This window comes from Mercurialis annua, linkage group LG8 (assembly GCF_937616625.2).
Source record: "Mercurialis annua linkage group LG8, ddMerAnnu1.2, whole genome shotgun sequence".
Taxonomy (NCBI): Eukaryota; Viridiplantae; Streptophyta; class Magnoliopsida; order Malpighiales; family Euphorbiaceae; genus Mercurialis; species Mercurialis annua.
In genome coordinates this window covers 32269160-32295068 of record NC_065577.1, presented here as the reverse complement: position 1 = coordinate 32295068, position 25909 = coordinate 32269160, and the positions used below count along the sequence as shown (strand labels likewise).

At 35.1% G+C, this 25909-nt stretch overlaps 2 protein-coding genes and 1 long non-coding RNA gene across 3 annotated transcripts; 1 reads left to right on the top strand and 2 right to left on the bottom strand.

Moving 5' to 3' along the window:
- Positions 1 to 2729: 2729 nt before the first annotated feature.
- On the bottom strand, positions 2730 to 7513 carry LOC126660616 (SEC12-like protein 1). Its single transcript, XM_050354187.1, has 10 exons — positions 7300 to 7513; positions 7121 to 7221; positions 6426 to 6558; positions 6218 to 6309; positions 5828 to 5927; positions 5669 to 5741; positions 5474 to 5594; positions 4692 to 4811; positions 3248 to 3318; positions 2730 to 3166 (listed from the first exon to the last, which is right to left on the bottom strand). Exons 1-10 carry the CDS (start codon positions 7459 to 7461, stop codon positions 2979 to 2981), a joined length of 1161 nt encoding a protein of 386 aa, XP_050210144.1. The 5' UTR covers positions 7462 to 7513; the 3' UTR covers positions 2730 to 2978.
- A 4135-nt stretch (positions 7514 to 11648) lies between these two features.
- On the bottom strand, positions 11649 to 12100 carry LOC126661908 (uncharacterized). The gene is made up of 2 exons (XM_050355790.1): positions 11893 to 12100; positions 11649 to 11848 (listed from the first exon to the last, which is right to left on the bottom strand). The coding sequence occupies exons 1-2, from the start codon at positions 12098 to 12100 to the stop codon at positions 11649 to 11651; spliced, it is 408 nt and encodes a 135-aa protein (XP_050211747.1).
- Positions 12101 to 18300: 6200 nt separating this feature from the next.
- Positions 18301 to 19019, top strand: LOC126660619 (uncharacterized). Its single transcript, XR_007635392.2, has 2 exons — positions 18301 to 18332; positions 18780 to 19019. It is a non-coding gene; the product is annotated as an uncharacterized LOC126660619 (long non-coding RNA).
- The last annotated feature ends 6890 nt before the right edge of the window (positions 19020 to 25909 follow it).

Here is a 25909-nt window from a genome sequence, read left to right as displayed (position 1 = left end):
GAAAAGTGCTAAGTGAGAGTAAAGAGAGTATTGTGGAAATCCCACATTGCTTAGGAGAGCTCATTTAATTGAGCTTATAAGGGTGATCTCTCACACTTGGGTTTGGGCCCCAAGGGGTACCCAATTTTGTGAACCGGCTAGGAGTTACATCCTACCCGATTTACCACACGCGCGCGCCGTCCGTCCGGTCCGGGCACTTAATAAATTTTTTATTTCTGAAATCTTTTTGTAACGGTTTTATTTTTGAATAAAACACAATCCCTGATTTTTCTCCCACGTTTTGACTGACTGCTTTAATAAAGGAAAACGTTTTGATTTAATTTTACCGTTTCAGTTTTATTATTGCTATAAAACTGCTGTCTTCCCCATCAGAAAAAATAACTTTCACAGAACAGCTATTTTCCTTACAAAAACAAAACTGAGTTCTTGAGCAATAGACAGAAAGGTGTAATTGACCGCTGAATACAGTGCAGTATTCATCGGAGTTCGGCTGTTTTATCCTGGGGGCGACGTGGTACGTACGACTGCTTGCACAATCAGAGGCAGAGCCGCGAAACGTCTTAAAGAGAGCGACCTAGTCCGCGACTCAGCCAGAAACATTGTTTGGTAATTTCGTTCCATTTCATAAACTGTTCCAACAATATGATTTGAGAAAAATGATAAATTTGATTTAAAATTTGTATACTTTATATATATTGTCATTTAAATTAAGTACATTTTATTATACAATAGCAAACATTATCGAATTATAACAATAAAACATCTTAACATTAGCACTAAAATTATAGGTCATCCTCAAAATCATAGACAAAACTTTAAGTACTAAACATACTTCGAATCTTCAAAGAAAACTATTTTCTTCGTCCTATAAACTTAATAGTACTTTTGTTTTATTATTAATTAAAAGATAAATGATTCATAAAAAAAAAGATAAATGAGAGAATCGATTCAAAAATTTGAATAGTAATGTTCCTCACATTATGCCAAATAACAATTGTTAATAAAATAACTTAAGCTAATTTTTATTGAATACGATAAAAAAGATTACGACATAAATTAAATTATGTCGTAATGTGTAAATCAACAAAAACAATGACAACGATGTTTATTTCCGACCATTTTGCAAGCGCCTCCTCTACACTCGTCACTGCAAAAATCGTTACATCTTTGATCATCTTCTCCACCCGGTATGCATATTCCGAAATCATTATTCTCCCGACAACACTTTCCGTCAAGATTAGCATTTGGCGTATCAGCTGAGCTAGCTGCTGCAACATTCATGTTGTTTGCACATAATAATAGTGCTAATATAAGAACAAATGAAATAAATTTAGCTTGTGCCATTATTTTTTATAAATCAACAAAATAAATAATGGTTAATTGTGTTTTTGGTTTACAAGTTCTTCTCATTATATAGGTGTCAAATTGTAACCCCTAATATGGAAATTCAATATAGTAATAAATAAAATTTCAATTGAGATTCACACTCAATTAAAAGATTTGACTTTTTAATTGGCATTCTCTTAGAGTTTATAAGGAAATTATAACAGTAAACTTTTATAAAGGAATGAAAATAACCAATTAATTAGGGAAAAGATCCTAACAATCACATTAAAATTTATGATATATTCTAAAGTATCAAACACATATTTCATTGAATTAATAAATTTTAATTCTTAAAAAAGTTAAACTTAATTATAATTAACCATATATCTTGTAATGTGAGGATCTTTGAATAATAAAATACTTTTTTTAGAATATAAAATATATATCTTTAGAATAAGGAAATACTTACAAATTTATAGCAAGACAATTGGCTAAAGAGACAATAATTTTATTTATGGAATTATATTTAGTTATTTACCTTAAGTATCGTTATTTTTAAACCTCAAACTTCTTAATGTTTTTGGTAATATTATGCTCTAACGTCCTTAAATTTTGGGAATGTATTGATTTGTTTTTAATTGCATTTCTTTCGTTTCTTAACTCTTTAACACATGGCTAATTAATAGTGCAACTATGAGTACTAATTTAGAGTCTGTGACATAATTTATTATTAAATGTTCATTAAGACAGTGAAAAACTTATGTTACGTTCGAATTTAAATTTTGATTTTCCTTATATTCTTATAAAACTAGTGTGGTTTTACGTGTTTCACACGTAACTCGTAGTGTGACTCGTCACATTATGATAATTATATTTATTATAAATTAGGGTAATTATTTTATATTTAATTAATTATTTATTTCTATAATTATAAATTGTATTTAAGTATAAAATATCAAATAATTATCAAAATAGTAGTTAATTAGTAATAAATTATTTATTTATAAAAAAAATAAATGAAAAAATATCAAATAGTAATTAAAATGGTAATCTATTAAAAATAGTTTACTTTAGTTAAAATTCTATATGATTAAATAATAATTAAAATAGTAATAATTAAATATTTAAGGTATTTTATTTTAATTAGTACTCTAAATAATTATCTTAATATAGTATTATAAGTAGTTTATTTTAATTAGTACTCTAACTATAATAACTATCTTAATAGTTTTTCAATTAACAATGATATTTTACAAACTATAACGAGCATTAAAGTAAATGTGCTTCTGTGCTTTTATATATAGTGTTGATAAACTCCTAAATTATATTTGAATTTGATTCATTTAATTAATTTTAAATAAATGAACTTGAACAAAAAAAATTAAAGTCGATTCCAAATAAAATAATTTACAAACATCATGAAAAGAATTCTCATTGCCAAGTTGAGTGTCTTTATAGCAAGTCTATGTTTGGTTAAATGTTTCCTGAGAAAACAAAAGGAAAAACAGCAACTACATGCTACACTTTATTTTCCTAAAACAAACTCAATCTGCAAAAACTAGCAAATGGGTAAAGCTTATGCTGAACCATGATGCAAATAGTATCTAGCACTTTCCACAACTTCTGGAGCGATTACGGAATCAAACAAATGCTCAGAGATCGACAGGCCCGAATACATCATCGGACTGCGGATCTTGGAAAACTGTCTCGAACTTTGGTCTTCCAGATTGATGTTTTCCCATAGGAAAGTTCCAAAATGAATCAGAATTCTGAAAGAAAATGTAAAACGCCACGGCAGATGCCAAAAATAGTCCTATAAGCAGCAAATAAATCTGCCACTCTGCACCAAGGATAATAAAAAAGACATCAGATGTGTTGCACGTAATGGGCGAAAGAGAGAGGGAGCGAGAAAGAGAGAAACCTTTCCAATCTGCAGGTACATTTAGCTTAGTGACTGCTGCCTCCCATTCATTAGAAGTAGTAAGCACAACTCTGAAAAAAGACGGCCACATTAAGAAATAACTTCTTCAGCACCAAAAGGTGGAAAACGTAATGATCAAACTTGGTTACAATCAGCCTATAATGTAGGTCCAAATAAGAAGCATGTCGCGGGAGTCGGTAAATTGCATCATATAGGAGTGTGTAAAAACCAAATCAAATCAAATAATGGAACCGACATTCAGTTCAGTTTGGGTTGACATTAAAAAAATTGAGTTTTCAGTTCGGTTTTAAAAGTAAAAAACTAAATTCTATTCACTCATAACTAGCTACGTTTTATGATGCAGGTGCCTGGTGCTAGTCAACTGTTTGGAGTAAACAGAAGTCGGGTATTGCAATGCAACGAGATGAGAAGAATTATTTCAGGATGTCTAATTCTTTTGGTGTAAAGCATTTAAAGTTAAAATGGGGAAAGTTTAATAAGTTGGCTGCACAAGTTGGTGGCGCAAAGAATGTATTTTGCAATCTGATTTGGGGATAATAATGCTGAAAAAACCTTTTGGTTGGAAGTTCCTCAATAGAAAAGGATTTTCTTTTAATGCTAGTCATCTATCAATAAATATTTCGTACCTTATCATACTTTCAGTATTTTAATGCCCGTAAGCAAGATTTTAAGTATTTTTTTCTTAAATTATACACGCATCTTGCGACCCTAACCAATTCTTACATTTTTTTGGCTTCTACTAAATGTTGTCTCCTATGATTAGACACCATGACTTCAGCATGGTAGGAACAATTACTTATAGTCATTACTTGGTCGAGTTGTACTCCTATCTTTCATTTGGCCCTTTATTTGTACTGAAACATGCGTGGATAGGCATATCTGAATGTGTAAATTCATGCGTGCAATGTGTTGATGAAATAGATTGAACGACTAAGAGATCGAGACAATATTGGGATAACCATACTCAAAGAGAATTGGCCCATAAACCTACGGACAAATGTCATCAAAAGAGAGGTTATTAAGAGGATAAAATGAGATTATTTCCACAAAGCTAACAAGAGGGATATGGATTTCCAAATTACAAGAGAAGAAAGGCTGCTGATTAAATAATTTTTCAAATAGCTTGCATCTCTAGATAATGGAACTTGGATGAAGAACATGAATACAGCTACAAAAAACTCGCAACTAGCAGAAAGCATATGATAAAGAAAATGCATTTCAACTAAGCTAGGAATCTGGTGTAAAATAACAGAACACTTTTTAAAAACAGTCAAGGAATCATTCTCTCTTTTCTGAAACATATCGAGGAAACTGTATTTCAGAATTCCTTGCAATAACTACGATGATTTAGCATAGAAGCACATTCATTCTAGACTATTATGAGTTATCTTTTTTAAGCAAGTATAAATTAGACTATCCTTACCTTTGATTAGGACAGAACTCTAGAGATGTAATGGCTGTACCAGGGTGTAGCCTCCTGCTCCAATGGCTAACAACCATTTTCTTTGTTTCAGCTACACAAATGTCTCCATCCTTGCTTCCTCTATAATTAAAAACATGCATGTTAATACATTCAATTGGTGAAATATCATGACCACACGATTTATTTGCTACCTTTCTCCCTATGTTGCATGGAAACTTCTCAATTCCTAAGTTTTAGCGTTTCGTTTCTCGAATGGAAACACTTCTAAACCTATAAACTCTACGTTTATAACTTATTCTTCTAAAAAATATTATATCCCCATTATTCAGTTCGGTGTTTTCTGTTTTCGTACTACATAAAGGATGTTGTCAGTCAACAAACACATTCTTTTGAAATGCTGCCAAGTGCCAACTATATTTAAAAGTTCAGATCTCATTCCGGATTTTGCAACAAAAAAATGGAAAAAAGATCAGCTGAATTCTAACTCTAAGAGGAAAGATAAAACAAATTCCTGCTGATATTAGAAACCCATGTGTTCACATATCAAATGCTCAATAGTGATAAAAACAAAGGCTTCTGAACCAAATTATATATTATACCTCAATATCAAACATAATAAACAAGTTGCAAATATTGATAATAGTGACAAAAAATTCAAAGAACCACATCAGAACAAGAGACTCATGCTTCGCTTAAATAACAGTAAAATAGCAGATTTTAAGCAGAACCCCAAATAACGATAAAAAAATTGAAAAGTGCAATCATCTATGTTAAGCGCTTACAGAGCAAGATATTTCCCATCCAAGCTGACTGACATTATACAAGCCGGTTTCCTAAGCAGCCTCTTATACCCAATTTTATTCCATGTACTTATGTCATATACAGCAGTGTAAGCTTTATCACCTGATTCAATAACAATATTTAAGTTTAGAGGAACTTATATTACGCTGTTTACTTAAACCAACAAACTAAAATACCTCTCTGAACAGCACAAAACAAAAATGGTTTTGTCCCATCTTTGGAGAATCGACATAATTCAATCTTTTCGTCCTGTATACAAAAAGTACCAAATCAGCCTCAAAATAGGAGAAATATCTATAGCACACCCTAAAAGTTGCATGATGAAGAAAGCATACCGAGGTGCGGGTCAAAGTAGTCAAAGGCAAACCATCTTCTAAATTCCATATTCTTGCAGTACCATCAGTAGATGTTGAAGCTAAAAATGCTGAATCTAGGCTAGAATATGATGGAAAGAAATGGTGAATTAATTCAAATACAAAATTGGAGGCAAGCAATCAGTACTGCACAATTTTAGTTCAGCCAAAAGGAGAACGAAAGCAATAAGAGCTGTGAATAATCATGCAATTTCACCCAATTTTATGAACAACCACATGACTTCAATTGTACAAATTGAATTTTTTAAAGTTATCAAACAAATTGCATTCATCCGCATATTCAGAGGAAAATGCGCAGTATTGCTGGGTCTGATTGTCATGCAATTTCATTAAAAAGGACAAGAAACCTACCTAACATCCATATCCCGAAAAGATTTATGTGCTTTTCGTTCATCAGAAATTATCCGTTGGCTTGGCCATTCCAAAATTCTGAGGCGTCCATCCTACAATTAATTGTATCACAACATCTAATAGTTAGCCATACAAAAACATTTTAGACTCAACCAAGGTAAAAGAAAACAAATAAAAAAGTAAATTTATTTCAAATGGTATTGCTTACCACTCCGCCAGTAACAAATCTTGATCCATCAACACTAAAAGCTAGACATTTTTGTGGACCGACATCTTGTAGAGGAGGTAATTTTTTAGCCGACAATGTTAAATTTGTTGCTTGACCATGCAACTCAAATAATCTGCAAATAAATCAAACTTCAATTTCAAAGATGTTTTTCAACAATACAAGGGGAGAAAGAAGCATCTTCAGTTAAGATATTAAAATTTGAATCTTTCAACTTATTCAACTGTGAAAAGCAAATCATTGAAGTTCATATAGAAATATTCTGAGACATCTTAAGGTCTCATTCACACAAAGCAACAATCTTTACTTAGCACCTAGGTAGCACGGACACTTCACTAAATCAACGATTCCTGTTTCGGAAACATGTCAGACACTCGCATTTCGGACACGAAACTTCAATTTTTAACATAAGAAATCTTAAAAATAACGTTGTTTCGCCTTGTTTGCATCCGAGTGCCCCGGTTTTCCGTTTTCCGTGTCCGTGCTACCTAGCTTAGCACTAATCCCAATATGAGAATCTCCTTAACAAGTGCATAAATTTTTCAATTTTTGGTTTCATTCCATTGAAATGGGTATTCATCAAACCCAATAAATTTTAACATTGTTTCAACCTTGGAATTCATTAAAAACTATAAAAATTGAAACTTTAGTATAAAAAAAGAAAAAAAGAAACTTACTTGCAACCACCTTTAGTAGTGGAACAAACAAAATAATCTCCACTAGGATGCACTGCAATTGTCTCAGGATCACCATCACTTTCTTCTAGCACATAACTACCCTACACCCAACAATTCAACACCAATAATAAACCAAACAATTCAAAAACAAAATCCAATGATACAAAACGACACCGTACCAGAGGAGAAGAAGACAGAGACGTGGTAATGGAATCAAACGAGAAAATCTGAAGAACTGGAGAAGAAGATTTTGCTGACTTGCCCAGAACAACCCAATTGACATTTTCGGGTCTTTTGATCCATGACCCGCATGTAACCTTTCCGTTATTTGCAGGCTCCATTGAAAATTCTCAACTTTTTCTATGAATTTGGTGTTGGATTAACAGAGATATATATAAAAAAATTTGAAATTTTTGACAAAAACAATGTTATTGTTTTAAGGCCTGGAAGAATAACTAACTAAACCCTTTATAATATTCAGATCTCAATTAACCACCTAATGTTTTTTAAATTTGACCAATTAGACCCGTATTGGTAACAGAGTTAATATTTAACATTGTCCCGTTAGATCTGTCCACCACAAATTTAACGGAGCTATAGGTTCTTTAAACAACGTTAAAACGGAGACTTTAATTGTTTTTAATAATTTTAAAATATCATAAAGGGCTTAGTTGTTTCCTTCTATATACTATAAGGGCATATTTGCACCATTTTCTCGTTACTATTTGTCAACTCTCTTGTTGTTGTTTTTTTAATTATTGTTATTGTTATTTTTTGTGGATATTCCATCAAAATTCCCACGTCTGCCTATAACTTTGAAACGCTTCGTGGACTATGGGATCCAATAAACTATAATACTTTAAAATATTAAAGTATAATACTTTATTTTTATAATTGTTAAAATAAATATAAATATAATATTTTAAAATAAATATAAATATAATATTTTAAAATAAATATAATAATTTAATTTATTAATTCTTAAAATTAATTGACATCAATAACATTTATTTAAAATTTAATTAACTAATTTATTATAATTATAATAATATATTTTAAAATTTATAAAATATATAAATTAATTGGGGATTTGTTGGATTAAATTTTTTTTATTATGAGATAATGCCGCTTTACGTGTTTTACACGTGACTCGCAATGTGGAACGCGTCAATAGTAATATAAAGAGTCACCACCATGCCTCTACACAGAAAACAATTTTAAAGGTAATTTCATCATTTTTAAAGGATAAATTCGAATTTTTTTCTTCAAAAAAGTTATAGGTATTCGAGTTATATTTCAAAGATCATTTAAATCTTTTAAATAAGACATTGTGAAAAAGTATTATGCCACAATGGTCAGACATAGGTGGATATAAATTTGGTGAAGAGTTGCCCTATCTCTACACATGCAGGAAGTTTAAAGGCGATTTTATCCTTTTTAAAGGATGAATCTGAATTTCGTATCTTGATAAAAGATGCAGGTATCTGAGTTAACTTTTTCAGGGCATTTGAATCGATTAAATCGGATATAGAAAAAAAGTTATGCTATAAATAGTCATAATGCACATGTGCGAAGAAGAAATATTTAGTCGGGGTGTAGGCTCAAATTGGCCTTTTTGGGGAAGTTAAGCTCCTCCTTTCTTTTTTGGCGCAGACGTTTCAAGTCCTCGTCTTCTTTCCTGATCATTGTTATGTGTCTGCTTCTCCTCCGTTCCTCTCTATTCAGCTGATTCTCTAGTCAATCCCACTAAATGATCGTGGAAGTCGTGAATACTTTTCATCACCGCTTCGTGGTAGAGCGGAGGTAAAGGTGTTCCTTGAGGTATGTACGGAGGAACATGCGTGGTGGATGTTACTGTTTCTTCTATGTCTATGGAGGGATAGGATGAGTCCACGGGCAGTACACTGGATACCATCCCCTTCCTGGTTGCTAATACACCATGGGCATTTCGTACAAGGGTGTGTAGTAACCCCAGGGTGAAGCTGTGTTTCCTGGAAAATTCCCTCCATGAATACCTTTAAGAGTCTATGGTGGTGTGATATCGTATGCGACTCTGCTGGTTGCTGGTAATGCCCCGCCCGTTACTGGTGCAATTACTCTAATTCCTCCGGTGAGACAGGTGGAAGGATCCGGCCGGTACTCACGGGTAACCCTCCGGTTGTCACGACCACTCCTGGAAACGGCGGTTGTTCTTTGCTATCCATTCTGACAAGGAAATCAAAATTGAATTTTTATTTCAAAAATGAATAATAGTTTCCTACAGACGGTGCCAAATGATGGTTTTTCCGTGGCCTAGATGATCTTATTCCAACTTATCAAGAAAGAGTTGGTTAGAAGGATTCGTGACGGTCATGGCTCGAACACGCTCCGATGCCTAAGTCAGATTATTTGATAGATTAAAGTGAATAGTAGTAGTTGAATTAATGAATTAAAGTTCGTTTACCTGATCTAAGCTCTTCTTTATATATATCATTCTGTTTAGTTCTTATTAAACACTTCTTCTTCGTGTTGATCTTTTATTAAGGGTGGATACGCTTCATCATGATCCCTCCTTTATCGAAATTTTGTTAAGCTAATCTTATTTGAGTCTGCTGAAAAGCTTGTTGAATTTAGTCTGTGATCGTTGACTAAGTCTAGTTTATGGGCTTTGGCTATAGGTTTTATTGGGGCCGCTGTAAGACTGACAGCTAAGTCTCGTTCATGGCGTATTTATTAGCGTATTTGTTCTATGTCCACCTTATATATATATATATATATATATATATATATATATACACACACACACACATATATTGACATGTTGAAAAATTCATAAATAAATTAAAAACAAAGCATTTCAATGATAAAAAAATCACGGAACAATTGAATACATGTGTATTTAATAGGAAAAGATAATTAATAAAATGCATCATTTTATCTATAAATTTAACAAAAATAACATATTATAAATTTTAAAAATATAATAATTTATAAGTAATTATTTAGTTAACAAATCTGTTTTATGACTAATACCACTGGACCATAATTTAACCTTATTAGAGCATCCACAATGGATTCTTTATAGATTAAAATTCTTTAATTTAAAGAGTTTAATTGAAAAATACCGCTCCATTAAACTTTTTATTTCTATAAAAAAAGTCAGTTTGGCTCTCCACATCTTGAGAACCAAACCAACTCTCTAAATTTAAAAAGAACGTGCTTTTTATCGCTCATCTCCCCTTTTCCTTAATTTTAGGAAAATAATATTCTCTTGTTTTCATCGTGTTATCAACAACAATTCTACTTGAACCAGTTCGTGCCCACTGTTTCCATACTTCTATTTTCATTTTAAATGGATTTTCAAGGTTCTATAAATCAAAACATGAATAATTTCAATTTAAATTCTGAATTTTCAACCCAACTATCAAATCTAGATAATAGTTCTGTTTTTACAAATAATTCAGAGTTTGGTTTTTCTATTCCAGCTGAAACCAATTCTACCAATTCGAAAAGAGCGCATAGCTGTAATTTTACGGTAGAAGAAGATCTACATATCGTGTCATCGTGGCTTAATATCAGTATAGATGCTTTGCACGGGAACGAACAAAAACATAGAATGTATTGGACAAGATTATGGGAGTATTTTCATAAATATAGAGGTTTTGAATCCGAGCGTACATAAATTTCTTTGATGATCCGTTGGTCAATAATTCAGTTAGCTACAAACAAGTTTTGCAAATGTTATGCTCAAATTGAATCAAGAAACCAAAGTGGAACCAATGAGCAAGACAAGGTATATATCATTTCATATTGTGAATTGAAAATACAAAGACACCAAGTTCACATAAATAAATTTTTAAAAAAGAAAACACACACTTGCATCAAATTATCAAGAGTAGTTCTAAAGTTGTTCTAAAGTCATCATTAAACTTTAAGCAATTGTATCAATACTCGCATCAAATTACCAAGGGTAGCCATGAAACTATTCAATTCAATCAATCCAAGAAATTCTTGCATCATTGTGATTTAGATGATATATAAACTAATTACTCTAGAGCTGCAAAAGGATAGTATGGAATAATGCTTAACAAAGTTTAAATATTAAATCACTCAAAATTTGAAGTGTTCAAGTTAAACAAACACAAACAAATCGATAACCAAATTCTCAAGGAGTAGAAAGTAATAAACATGCCGAATTCGAATACTAACTTCAAGTTGGGAAGTCAGTGATCCAGCGTGTCCTTTTCTAACACGTTAATATAAAATACATGATGTGAGGATTAGCCCATCTTTCTGTTTAGAACACAAAAACTCCATACAGTCTGCACAAATTAAAAATATAGATCTAGAGGTTGGAATTGTAATGGTTCCAACAATACAAAAGAAATCATGAATATGTACCGTTATGCTAGAAAGACCAATACTGAACTTTAAACTTCTTAGTGCATAATAAAAATCATAACATAATAATTATAATGAAAATCATAATACTAAGTTACCTGCAAGTTCCAAGCTGAAAGCAATATTCAGAAATATTGCCATTTAGTTATCAACTTCCATGTGTTTTCCATATATGCTCTATTAGATCTTGTTGTAGTTGAAAGTGAGTATCTCTATCCCTAATCCGACGATGACATTGAACAAATTCTAAAAGCTCCGTTGAACGCTCTGGTGAGACTGATATTTCAGGAATGACATCAAATGAATCATAATTATAATCTATATTTTGAACATCTCTTTCATCTTCAACTATCATATTATGTAATGTAATATAATACAAGCTTTCATAATACTTTTGAGAGTTTTGCGATGGAAAAAACGTGCTAGTCCACGAATGATGGATAATCTTCCTTGCAACACTCCAAATGCTCGTTCAACGTCTTTTCTTGCCGACTCTTGAGTTGTAGCAAACTGTTTGTGCTTATTAGTTTGAGGCGATGGAATTGTTTTTATAAATATTGACCATGAAGGATATATACCATCAACAAGGTAATATCCCATTGTATATTCATGGCCATTGATCGAATAGTTTACCGGGGGGCTCGTCCTTCAGCAAGTTCTGTGAATAAGAAAGATCGCTCTAATATCATTGTGTGATCCTGGTAGTCCAAAAAATGGATGCCATATCCAAAGATTATACGAAGCGATAGCTTCAAGAACAAGTGTTGGCTCACGAACATGACCAACATACATCCCTTTTCAAGCAACTGGACAATTTTTCCATTTCCAATGCATACAGTCAATACATCCTAACATTCCGGGAAATCCACAACTATCCCCTTCTTTTAATAATCTATCTGTATCAGTTTTGGTAGGCGATCTCATGTATCTTTTTGAAAATATAAAGACTATTGCCTCAACAAATTTTTTGAGACTTTCAATCGCAGTGCTTTCACCAATTCTTACATATTCATCAACATAATCAGCTGCAACACCATATGCAAGCAGCAATGATTTTTTGAAGAGAAGACAAGCCCATAAAACCAACAGCATCCCTTTTATGAATAAAATATGGGTCATAAGACTATGGCAGATTGTATACGAAGAAAAAGAGACCGACTCATTCGAAATATATAAACTTGGCAAATAAACGTGATTTTCTCCAAAGTAGTCATGATAAAGCTTATAATGGCCATGTACCCTATTACGCCATATTTAGTTACGAACATAAACCGACGTGCAATATAAAGACGCCCGTCTATTTTTATTGGCCGACTCTCTTATAGTAGATACTGTGATTTCCAAATCATCGTCAGAATCAAAATCATAAAAAAAATTGATTAAGCTTCCAGAGAGCATGTCGAATGGAAAAAATATTCAGAAAAGTTTAAAGATGATACTGGATATGAAATCTATGATTTAATCTAAACAGAAAACAAAGTAGAGAACTGATATGTTTGTCAATTTGAATGAGTTTTAAAGATTTTGAGTTTCATACCGGTTGTCATCTATAAAGAGAAGAAAAGAGGAAAGTATTGGAATATGTCTAGAATTCTAATTCTAATTTGTATTAGGATTCTAATTAGTGAAGTATTTGGGAGAAGTATAACTTTATTATCATTGGCTAATTAGGAAGTATAAATCCAATTTGGATTAATAATCCTAAGAGCATCTCTAATGGTGCTCTTTATTTTAAAGAGCATCATTAATAATAGAGAGTAAAAAATTTATTTGTATTCAATGGAATCTTTAAATTTATTATTTTTTATTATTTGTTTTTTTTTAATCATCACTTGTTCTCTTTTTTTTTTCTATCTATTACATTTTCTTTTGTTCGATGCATCTTAATTTCTAGATGGATTGTACCTCATTAATTTGTCACTACTTACTATTTATTTAAGGTTTGATGGTAATTTTATTTAAGAACAAAATAAAACAAATTAAAGGTTCAGTGTTAAACTTTTATCCTTTTATATTAATTGAATAATTCAAAATTAGCATTGCGATGCAAATGAATTAAAGGAATCTACTACTGTAGAATGTTGTGGAACAAACGCCACATACGATGCTAATCTTTTCCCTTTTTGTTGATGCTAACAATTAAATTGTGGTCATTCATTATGCAGAAATTAAAAATTAGACCCATAATTATCTGCAGCAAAATAAGAAACTTTAGATTTTAAATTAGACCCAGAAGTTGGACCCAGAAATAATACCCAGATCTAACCTTGTCTCTTTAAAATCTCATCATATTAAGAAATTTGAAACAACGCTTTGAGCATTATTAATTTGGTTTTATCAACAATGAGATTAAGAAAGAAATCAGGGCTTTTTTGAAAAGCTCCCGCAAAAAGTATTAAACGCACAGAAATATTGAGACTATATTTTTAAACAGCCACATCACCATCAAATTAATTGAGGTAAACATAAACAATCTGATGAAGATTGTTATCTTTTTTGAAGAAAAAGAGAGAAAAATAATGGCTGAACAGAGATGAGAAAAAAGTGGAAAGAGAGATGAAAATGATAAGCCACGTTGTGTTTTTGAAAAATAAAGAGTGAGTTTGACTCTCCAAATGTGGAGAGCCAAACAAACTCTCTATTTTTATTTTTAAAAGTAGAGAGTCCATTGGACCAGTTTTTAATAATTATGCTCTTTATAATAAAGAGTTTTGAATTATAAAGAGCTCATTGTGGATGCTCTAATACCATATAGATTAATTATTCTCTACATATAGCCTACCTTATTCACCTTTTAAAATACACAAAAAAACCGAACACACAATGTAGACATTTATGTGAATAAGGGGAAAAAGAAATATGTCATGTGAGGAATATAAGTTAATTCTTACCCTTTCAGGTTACTTCTTGTAAAGAGTGAAACATTTTGTTGATTTTTCTTCCGAGGGCATATTTACTAGAGATGTTCTCTATTTGGTGATTCTCCACCAATTTTGTACTCCATTTGATGATTAGTGGATGGCTTGATTCTTTTGCCCGTGGATGTACACTTTAATGCAGAAACACGTAAATCTCTTGTGTTATTATTATTTGCTATATTATTATTTGTTGATCAAACTCATAATTTATTACATACCAAATGGTTTCGATTACGCTGCGCATACCAATCCGGTCACGAACCGGTAACGACAATTGGTACCAAAGATTCAACAATCGGTATCAATGTTACAACAATTGGTATCAGAGCCAATTTGGTTTTCAGATTTAATATGGATTATGATTATTAAGGCAAAAATATTATTTGGAGGATTTCACAATTCGAAAGTGAAATTACTTGACACAAAAAAGATGTTTTGGAGATAGAGAAGCCACCAAATTTGAAGTGCCGAAAGACGTCGATTCAGATTTAAGACAGACTTGGGTATTAAAATTCTTAAAGAGATTTTTTGTGACAAAGATCAATATGCAACTTTAAACTACAAAGAAGAAAGGTACGTCTTTTCTAAACACACGACTATTTGAGGATTTTATAGAGCATTTGTAAGATGAATGATTGGGGTAATCTTTTTATACTCTCATGAAATTCTATTAGTGATTTGAATTTAAAAATTGCTTTTAAGAGTTTGTTGAATAAAGAGTTTGTTTGGGCATAACCAGATTTTGATAAAATTATGATATTGCAAAAGAGATTTTGTTTTGAATAAGTAGCAATCTTAGACACATGTTGGATTAACAATATTTGTAATTTGAAACGGCGTCACTATTAGACCACTCATAAGTCAATTTGTTTAAAGATAATCAGATGAGAACTAATACTAGCAGTTAGAGGCGAATCGGGTCAGAGAACCAGTCTATGCTTAAATTGCAGCATAATTGTTTTTGATTCGAAATGTATGCAGATTCAGGTTGTTCATATCACATATGTGCCAATTTTGATTGGTTTTACAACTACAACTGAGTTGATAGTGGAGTGTAGTTATAGGCAACAGTCAATACATGCAGTATTTTTGGATATTGGTTCAGTCAAGGGCAAGATGCATAATGAGACGGTTAGAACAATAATGTATGTTCAATATGATTTCTAAGCACACGTCTGGTATCTCAATATATAATACTATGCGTTTTATGGATTATTTGGCGATGAATTTAGAATGGATGTTGCACTTGTGATGTATGCTCATTGCGTTGGTCGACTTATGAAGATTAAGAGATCTGCTACGACCTCAACATTTGTTTTTTGATTTAATCATTATATGCTACTAATGACGTTTGTTTATGGTATCAGTTTTAAGACCCACAAAATTCGAAACTTCGTGAAATTTTGATTGAGACACCTGAAGATAATAAATCTTCAAGTCATTTTGATTTCAGCAAGTTCAAGATGTTCTTGAAGCTTGTATGATCCTCCTCAAAGAAACTCTTTTAAAATAAGTTCAGTATGGACTTAAATGGAGAAAATGGAGCACAACAGTAATCACAATTTATTAGAGAATTCAAGTCAAGGTGGAGATTGTTGAAATATGTCTAGAATTTTAATTCTAATTTGTATTAGAATTCTAATTAGTGAAGTATTTGGGAGAAGTATAACTTTATTATTATTGGCAAATTAGGAAGTATAAATCCAATTAGGATTAATACTCCTAATACCATATAGATCTATTATTCCCTACATATAGCCTACCTTATTCACCTTTTAGAGTACACTAAAAAACCAAACACACAATGTAGACATTGATGTGAATAAGGAGAAAAAAAGGTGTGTGATGTGACGAATATAACTTAATTCTTACCCTTTTGGGTTACTTCTTGTAGAGAGAGAAACACTTTGTGGGTTTGTAATATCCCGTATTTTTAAATTATTTTTTTCATCAAATTTTAAATAATTTATTATTATTATTATATATTTTTATTTAATTTTTATTTTAGTCGCTCGTTAATTCGATCGTGATTCGATTCGTGTTTAGTGTGTATTATTAAATTTTAAAAGGAAAAAAAAAAGGCAAAGAAAAAGAGAAATTAAATTAAAATATAAATATGCATAGTAAGCCATTACGTTGGCTTTCAATTTAAATGCATGATAAGCCCATATATTTTATCAAGCCCACCACTTTTCTATTGCATGAATACATCATATTTTTGTTGCATTTTAATGCAGCAGATGAAGCCTTTCCTTTCCCCCTATATATTGTATTCTGCATCACGTTTCTTCTATTCCTAACCTAATATATTTCTCATCAAATTACAAAACTCAGCCGCCATTACTCCTTAAACAAAAACAGAAACTTCATCATTAAACATTTACCTTCGTGCGTCTTTAACCTGGTAAGCAATTCCCTAAGTTTTTCATTGTTGTCGATATCGTAAGTTTACGGTTCTTGATTCTAGCTTTTTGTTTTAGCTTCAAATCCGAAAATTCTTTGACGATTCACATCGACTCGACGTTCTCTTCGATCCCTACGTTTCGGAATCACAAAACGGTACGTATTCGACCTCGTTTCAATCGCCGCCGTTTCTTCGTATTTGTACGCTATATTGATTCAATTCCTTATTAATGTTACTGCCGAAAGTTTGATTGTTTAGTTAATGTTATTTCATGATCTTCTTGGCCTAAACTATTCCTAGGATTCCTCGATTAATTGAATTGTTCGAACGATGATGTTCCGTCGTGTTATCACTGTCCGTTTCATCGCCGTCTAAGTTACTTTCTGCCGTCTCCTTTTGTTTTGTTTACTGCTAAGCTATAGGGAATGAATCATTAAATTGTTATTGAATATTATGATTAACAGCTTGCTTAGAATTAGGTAGAATTCATGATTTAGGCTTAAGTCATGATCAGTAGCTTTTAAATTGGTTAATGGTGAGTTGTTCATATGTGGCGGGTTTGTTTGCTTAGTTCAAATTGTGGAAGATGGCCTAGTAGTCACATTGGTCATCAATTTTTGGTGGTTTAAATCAATTAGGTACTTCAAGATTAGTTTTATTCACTTAAATTATTTTGATAATAACTTGAACCATTTGATTTTAACTAGACAATTAGAATACGTTAATATTTTATAACTTTAATTAATATAATTACTCGGGTAATTATATCTAATTCAAATCGATATGCCAATTTGGCAAATTTACAATTTAGCCCCTAAAAGTTTCTAAAAGCTTCTTTAAGCTAAGCTATAACTTTTGAACTTCTAATTGATTTATTAATTTGTAAATTAAGAATGAGAAATTAAATTGATTTTATAATTGACTAAAGTACCATTTAGTCCTTAGTGGCTAAAGTACAGTTTAGTCCCTATTTGGCTAAAGTACAATTTAGTCCCTAAACTTTTATGACTTATCTAATTAAGTTTTTGGGTTGTAACTTGGGTTACTTGAATTATAAGATATTTAATTCTATTTTAATATAGATAATTGTTTTACCAAGTATTTTTTAAATTATAAACTCGGGTTTATAAAATTAATAAGTTTTGTTTGAGTTAGACTATGGTCGCTCAACAAGTGGGAAGAAGCTTGGTAGTTTTTAATAACTCGGCTGACTCACTAATATGGATTTTAACTCGGATTTATTTAATTATTTTATGTACCATTTTAAATATGTTTATATGATTTGTATTTTATAACTTGGGTTATAATTGGAATGCATTTAATATACGTGTTTATTAAATGTGACTTGGTTTTGCGTGGTGCTAGTCCTATGTGGTGTCTAGTACTCTTTAGAGTTAGGGTCTGATTTTAATTATGATTTTAATATTTTATTTAGACCCGTCGACTGTTCGTACTTCAGAGGCGAACCAGAGTTAGGTTGCTTGTCAGGATCACGTGGATTTAGCAAGCAGTGAGTTTATATCTCTATTTACCTCTTTATTAAGCAAATGTTATATTTTGTATATATATATATGTATAAACAGCTTTTGAACTGTTTTTCGGCATTGTGGATTTGATTTGGAACGTGCTACTCGATGGGCATCATCGGGACTGCGTGCGCACCGGTAATGATTATGGTATTGAGGTAGGTTCGAGATACGTCTCACCTTAGTGAGGGCACCGGTGGAAGATACGTCTCCTGGGCTCACTATTTATTAAGTGATAGTCGGGGATCGGTTATTGAGATACGTCTCACCGACACGACAATGGATTTAGAATTGTGGTTTAGGGTTTCATTGATAATCCATAATGAAAATGTTTTATTAAACGTTTTAAAGGTTTTTAACTTAATAAATGTAAATGGTTATATAAACTCTACTCAGTAAATCTGACCCCGTTGTTTTCCCAAATTTTCCAGGTTTATGATTTGAGCGTTGGTCTATCTCCGTTTCTTCATTCTCGGAGGTTTTATTTTATTTTCAGAATAAAAGAGTCGAACTGTTTTAAACTCTTAGACCGCAGTAGTAGTATCAGTTATTCATGTCTTAGTCTTTTATTTATATTTTTTTTGACTATTGTTGTTGGATTTGTCCAACTATTACTTTATCGCTTTTGGCATGATAATTACAGTGTTTATGGTATTTATATTATATTGCCATACTGTTGGAGATTTTTCTGAGATAAGCGTAATTTAAATATATATTGTTTTATGTACTGCTAGACTAGGCTGAAGTCTCGGTTGCCCCCGAGCATGTGGTTTTATGCAGGTACATTGTTTAAATGTTATAAATTGATTATCCGCAAGGCTAGCTACGGGTTTTGGTACAACCATACCCATACCCTAGCGCCGGTCGCGATTCATGAAAATGGGTCGTGACAAACTTGGTATCAGAGCTTTGGTTTCAAACCAAGGCCTTTAAATGTTAAGTGTTAATTTATTTGGCATGTTAAGTGATTAATTTACCCTAGGAACTACTGCAGAATTAGGATTCGAGTCTTGTCTTTGAAACGTCATCTTTTGTTTTCAAAAACTTTCTGCCTACTCCTATAGGAATGTCGTGAGTCAGTCGTGTGGATTTAATTGCTTATTGCTTATTATGTGGTTGTTTTCACTTGGGTGAATAAAATTTTTATCGTTGTTGATTTCTCGGGAAATCTTAATTGGTGCTTGTTCTATTTCATGCTTGGGTATGAAATTTGCTGTGTTATTTAAAATTGTTCTTGTTTCATTCTTAGGAATGAATACTCGTACTCGTGCTGCGGCTCAGCAAAATGCTGAGGCTGATGACGCGATCTCCATGGAGGTGGATCAGAATGAACCAGAGGTTCATGCTGGTAGAGGACTAGCAGGCAGAGGCCCAGTTGGTCGGGGTCGAGCTGGTCGAGGTCGTGGTGGCCGAGGCCAAGCTGTCAGAGGTAGAGGCAGAGGCATAGGACGCGGTGCTGCAGGGGGTGCTCAAGCACCAGGTGCGGCACAACCTGAGTTGGAGGACTTCGACTTCAACACGTTTTTGGCTGGAGTCGCGGCGTTACAACTCAACCAGGTTCAGCTGCAAGCGGGACAGGTCGCTTTGCAGGATCAGTATGCGGTTTTGGGTCAGATTGCCCAGCAACAGCAACCACAGGCTGGTGGTGCAGTAGTTGGTGGTGTTGGAACCACTGACAGGGATCTGGTATTGGCTTACATGAGGCTAAAGCCAACGGAGTTTGACGGTTCCGGAGACGCGCTGGATTTTCTCGAGGAGGTTGAGCAGAATGCTCGGCGACTTCAGGCTACTGAGCGTCAGACCGTCGTTCTAGTCGAGATATCCATGAAGGGTTCAGCTGGTGACTGGTTTCGTGGCTATGTTCATGCTGACATGGCTACCATCTCTTGGGCTCAGTTTGTGGCGAGATTCAGAGCTTTCTTCTTGCCGTTTTCAGTGACAGAGGGTCACAGAGACAGGTTACTCTCACTTACTAGGGATGATAGGTCTGTATCCGAGTATACGACAGAGTTCGTGAGGTTGGGTCGGTTCGCGCCGGATTTGCAGACAGATCAGGAAAGGGTGAACAACAGATACGTAAAAGGCTTAGGGCGCGATTTTGTGAGTTTGCTGACCGAGACACGCAGAGATTTTACAGACGTAGTAGACAGTGCTCGGCGTATGGAGAGCTCGTTACTGCAGTTTGGGGATATTTCTTGTCCTTCTCAGACCAAGAAGTCTTCTGGCCCTGGACAGCAGAGTGGTGGTGGTAGCTACCAATCGGCACCTTCTCAGTACAAGAACAAGAAGAGGGGTGTCAAGAAGAGTTATCAGCCGTACACTTACAGTTTAGGCAACAGCGGTAGCAGCCGCAGTTTTGGGCGCGGTAACAGCGGAGGCGCTAGTTTTCCCTTCTGTCAGAACTGCAGACGTCGACATCCAGGCGAGTGTCGTTTAGCACCAGGGGGTTGTTTTACTTGTGGCCAGCCGGGTCACTTCGCCAGAGAGTGTCAGGCATCTGGACAGCAGATGTCGGCAGCTAGTGTCGCTCAGCCATCCTATCAGAGTCAGAGACCAGTGTTCTCTGCACCAGCAGGGTTTTCTCAACCTGCTGCTTCTTTTGGTGGCCAGCGGGGCCGAGGTTCTGGAGGGCGTGGTTTTGGAGGCCGTGGCAACGGCGGAAGAGGTTCTAGCAGCCATGGTACCGGGCAGAGCTCTCAGCAGCAGAGTCAGGGTCAGGCCAGAGTCTTCGCCTTGACTCCTCAGGATGCTCATGCATCTAACGCAGTGGTGCAAGGTACTCTTCAGATCTCTTTCGTAGATGCACTTGTTTTATTCGATGCGGGTGCAACCCATTCTTTTGTGTCTACGTGTTTTGCTGCTAAGTTGGGTGTAACACCAACAAGTCTGGGTGAACCTTTATCTGTTTCTACTCCTTTGTCTGACTGTGTGGTGGTGGATGTTGTGTATCCATCGTGTTCCGTGGTTATCCATGGAAGGGATTTGCGTGCTGACTTAGTTGTTTTAGATGTTCTTTCATTTGACGTGATTTTGGGGATGGATTGGCTGGCACGCCATTATGCTTCGATCGACTGTCGAGGGAAGTCGGTTGAGTTTCGGATTCCAGGTGATCTACCCTTTTCTTTTCAAGGGGAAAAGGCGGAGACACCGAAGAATCTGATTTCTGCGATCAAGGCAAAGCGGATGATGAGTAAGGGTTGTCAAGCTTTCTTAGCTGTGGTTCGAGACATGGATGCTGAGGTGGGCAGTATGAACACTGTCCCTATAGTGAACGAGTTCACTGACGTATTTCCAGAGGAGTTGCCTGGATTACCACCTGATCGGGATATCGAGTTCTGCATTGACGTTGTTCCTGGAACTGGTCCTATTTCGATACCGCCGTATCGGATGGCTCCTGCTGAGCTGAAGGAGTTAAAGGAGCAGTTACAAGAACTTCTGGACAGTGGCTTCATCAGACCGAGTACTTCTCCGTGGGGTGCTCCAGTTCTGTTTGTTAAGAAGAAGGATGGTTCCTTTCGGCTTTGTATCGACTACAGGCAGTTGAATAAGGCTACCATCAAGAACAGATATCCTCTTCCTCGCATCGACGATTTGTTTGATCAGTTGCAAGGTGCGAAGTGCTTTTCCAAGATTGACTTGAGATCCGGGTATCATCAACTTCGGATTCGAGATGTCGATGTGCCTAAGACTGCTTTCAGAACGCGTTATGGGCATTTCGAGTTTCTAGTCATGTCGTTTGGGTTGACTAACGCACCAGCAGCGTTTATGGACATGATGAATCGGGTTTTCAAGCCGTTTTTGGATCAGTTTGTTATCGTCTTCATTGATGACATCCTGATTTATTCTCGGAGTGAGGAGGAGCATGCTTATCACTTGAGGACTATACTACAGACCTTGCGAGAGCATCAGTTGTATGCTAAGTTCTCAAAGTGCGAGTTTTGGCTGGAACAGGTTACCTTCTTAGGACACGTGGTGTCGAAGGATGGGATCAAGGTAGATCCGAAGAAGATTGAGGCGGTTATGGATTGGCAGAGGCCGAGGTCAGTTACCGAGATCAGGAGTTTTCTTGGGTTAGCTGGCTACTACCGTCGGTTCGTGCAGGATTTTTCTCGAATATCTGCACCTTTGACTAAGCTGACACAGAAGGGTGTTAAGTTTGAGTGGACCGACAAGTGTGAGGCAAGTTTCGAGAAGCTGAAGGAGATTCTGACTACAGCTCCTGTTTTGGCGTTGCCTTCTGGCATAGAGGGTTTTACTGTGTACTGCGATGCTTCTCGGATTGGCTTAGGTTGCGTGTTGATGCAACATGGACAGGTGATCGCCTATGCTTCTCGTCAGCTGAAGAAGCATGAGGTGAATTACCCTACACATGACCTGGAGTTAGCTGCTGTAGTTTTTGCTCTGAAGATCTGGAGGCACTACTTGTACGGTGCGACTTGCGAGATCTTCACTGATCACAAGAGTCTGAAGTACATCTTTGATCAGCGAGAGTTGAATCTGAGACAGAGGAGGTGGCTAGAGTTGCTGAAAGACTACGACTGTACTATTCAGTATCATCCTGGTAAGGCTAATGTGGTGGCCGATGCTTTGAGTCGCAAGTCTTCGGGCAGCTTAGCCCATATTTCTGAGGTTGGACGTAGACCCATGGTTCGAGAGTGGCATGGTTTGATAGCTTCGGGCTACGGTTTTCAGGTTTCTCAGAACGGGAGTTTGTTGGCACATCTGCAAGTGCAGCCGGTTTTGATTGATAGGATTAAAGCTTTACAAGCTGAGGATCCACAATTGAAACGAATTATGGACGAGATCCATCTGGATGGGAATTCCGAGTTTGTTTTTGTTGACGGAGTCCTCAGGTTTGGTTCGAGACTGTGCGTTCCGGATTCAGATGGTTTGAGAGACCAGATTCTGGGGGAAGCGCATAGATCAGCTTACAGTGTGCATCCGGGATCTACCAAGATGTACCATGACCTCAAGGGTACGTATTGGTGGAGCGGAATGAAGAAGGATGTTGCAGAGTACGTTTCCAAGTGTCTGACTTGCCAGCAGGTGAAGCTGGAACATCAGAGACCTTTTGGCTATCTACAACCACTACCTATTCCAGAGTGGAAGTGGGAGCGGATTGCCATGGACTTTGTTGTTGGTTTACCACGTACTCGACAGGGGTACGATTCCATCTGGGTGATAGTTGACCGTATGACTAAGTCAGCTCATTTCCTTCCGATTAAGGTTTCGTATCCTGCTTCGAAGTTGGCTCAGTTGTACATCGACAGGATTGTCAGTTTGCATGGTGTACCGGTTTCGATTGTTTCTGACAGAGGTTCTATTTTCACTTCGAGGTTCTGGAAAGCGTTACAGGAGTCCTTGGGTTCTCGATTGGACTTCAGTACAGCTTTTCATCCTCAGACTGACGGTCAGTCTGAGAGGACTATTCAGACGTTGGAGGATATGCTCAGGATGTGCATTCTTGATTTTCAGGGTAGCTGGGATACTCATTTGCCGTTGATTGAGTTTTCCTACAACAACAGTTACCATGCGAGCATTGAGATGGCACCTTATGAGGCTCTGTACGGACGCAAGTGTCGATCTCCTATCTGCTGGGAAGAGGTCGGCGAGCGGAAGTTGTCTGGTGCTGAGATTATTCAGATTACCTAAGAGAAGGTACCATTGATAAAACGGAGGTTGGAGACAGCTTTTAGTCGGCATAAGAGTTATGCTGATCCGAAGAGAAAAGACATCGAGTTTCAGGTGGGAGACTTTGTGTTTCTTCGGGTTTCGCCTATGAAAGGCGTGGTTCGTTTTGGTGTCAAGGGAAAGTTGGCACCGAGGTACATTGGTCCCTATGAGATTTCAGAGAGGATTGGAGCTGTGGCTTATCGTCTGGTTCTGCCGCCAGACATGTCGTTAGTACATCCTGTTTTTCATGTTTCTATGCTGAGGAAGTGCATCTCAGATCCTTCACATGTGATTGTGCCTCAGAGCGTTGAGATTGACCAGGAGATGTCCTATGAGGAACAACCAATTGAGGTTGTTGATACGCAAGTGCGTAAGTTACGGAACAAGGAGATTCCGATGGTCAAAGTTCTGTGGCGAAATCATTCTGTTGAGGAGTGCACTTGGGAGACGGAGTCCGATATGCGGAAACGTTATCCTTTCCTCTTTCCTTAAGGTATGTGTATCGTTGCTTATGTGATTTAATTGATTGTTTCTGTGCGTGTTGTGCCATCAAGTTTTGATAATTGCATTTTAAATTCGAGGGCGAATTTCTATTAAGTTGGGGAGAATGTAATATCCCGTATTTTTAAATTATTTTTTTCATCAAATTTTAAATAATTTATTATTATTATTATATATTTTTATTTAATTTTTATTTTAGTCGCTCGTTAATTCGATCGTGATTCGATTCGTGTTTAGTGTGTATTATTAAATTTTAAAAGGAAAAAAAAAAAAAGGCAAAGAAAAAGAGAAATTAAATTAAAATATAAATATGCATAGTAAGCCATTACGTTGGCTTTCAATTTAAATGCATGATAAGCCCATATATTTTATCAAGCCCACCACTTTTCTATTGCATGAATACATCATATTTTTGTTGCATTTTAATGCAGCAGATGAAGCCTTTCCTTTCCCCCTATATATTGTATTCTGCATCACGTTTCTTCTATTCCTAACCTAATATATTTCTCATCAAATTACAAAACTCAGCCGCCATTACTCCTTAAACAAAAACAGAAACTTCATCATTAAACATTTACCTTCGTGCGTCTTTAACCTGGTAAGCAATTCCCTAAGTTTTTCATTGTTGTCGATATCGTAAGTTTACGGTTCTTGATTCTAGCTTTTTGTTTTAGCTTCAAATCCGAAAATTCTTTGACGATTCACATCGACTCGACGTTCTCTTCGATCCCTACGTTTCGGAATCACAAAACGGTACGTATTCGACCTCGTTTCAATCGCCGCCGTTTCTTCGTATTTGTACGCTATATTGATTCAATTCCTTATTAATGTTACTGCCGAAAGTTTGATTGTTTAGTTAATGTTATTTCATGATCTTCTTGGCCTAAACTATTCCTAGGATTCCTCGATTAATTGAATTGTTCGAACGATGATGTTCCGTCGTGTTATCACTGTCCGTTTCATCGCCGTCTAAGTTACTTTCTGCCGTCTCCTTTTGTTTTGTTTACTGCTAAGCTATAGGGAATGAATCATTAAATTGTTATTGAATATTATGATTAACAGCTTGCTTAGAATTAGGTAGAATTCATGATTTAGGCTTAAGTCATGATCAGTAGCTTTTAAATTGGTTAATGGTGAGTTGTTCATATGTGGCGGGTTTGTTTGCTTAGTTCAAATTGTGGAAGATGGCCTAGTAGTCACATTGGTCATCAATTTTTGGTGGTTTAAATCAATTAGGTACTTCAAGATTAGTTTTATTCACTTAAATTATTTTGATAATAACTTGAACCATTTGATTTTAACTAGACAATTAGAATACGTTAATATTTTATAACTTTAATTAATATAATTACTCGGGTAATTATATCTAATTCAAATCGATATGCCA

Bases quoted from the DNA above. Each gene is read 5' to 3' on its own strand.
- LOC126661908 (XM_050355790.1), bottom strand. From the start codon at position 12,100: ATGGGATATTACCTTGTTGATGGTATATATCCTTCATGGTCAATATTT. The intron at 11,849-11,892 runs GTATTATGAAAG...ATAATATGATAG, and splicing joins CCATCGCAAAACTCTCAAAA to TTGAAGATGAAAGAGATGTT.
- LOC126660616 (XM_050354187.1), bottom strand. From the start codon at position 7,461: ATGGAGCCTGCAAATAACGGAAAGGTTACATGCGGGTCATGGATCAAA. The intron at 5,595-5,668 runs GTATTTTAGTTT...TTATTGAATCAG, and splicing joins GTTTTGTGCTGTTCAGAGAG to GTGATAAAGCTTACACTGCT. The intron at 4,812-5,473 runs GTAAGCGCTTAA...TTTTAATTATAG, and splicing joins GATGGGAAATATCTTGCTCT to AGGAAGCAAGGATGGAGACA.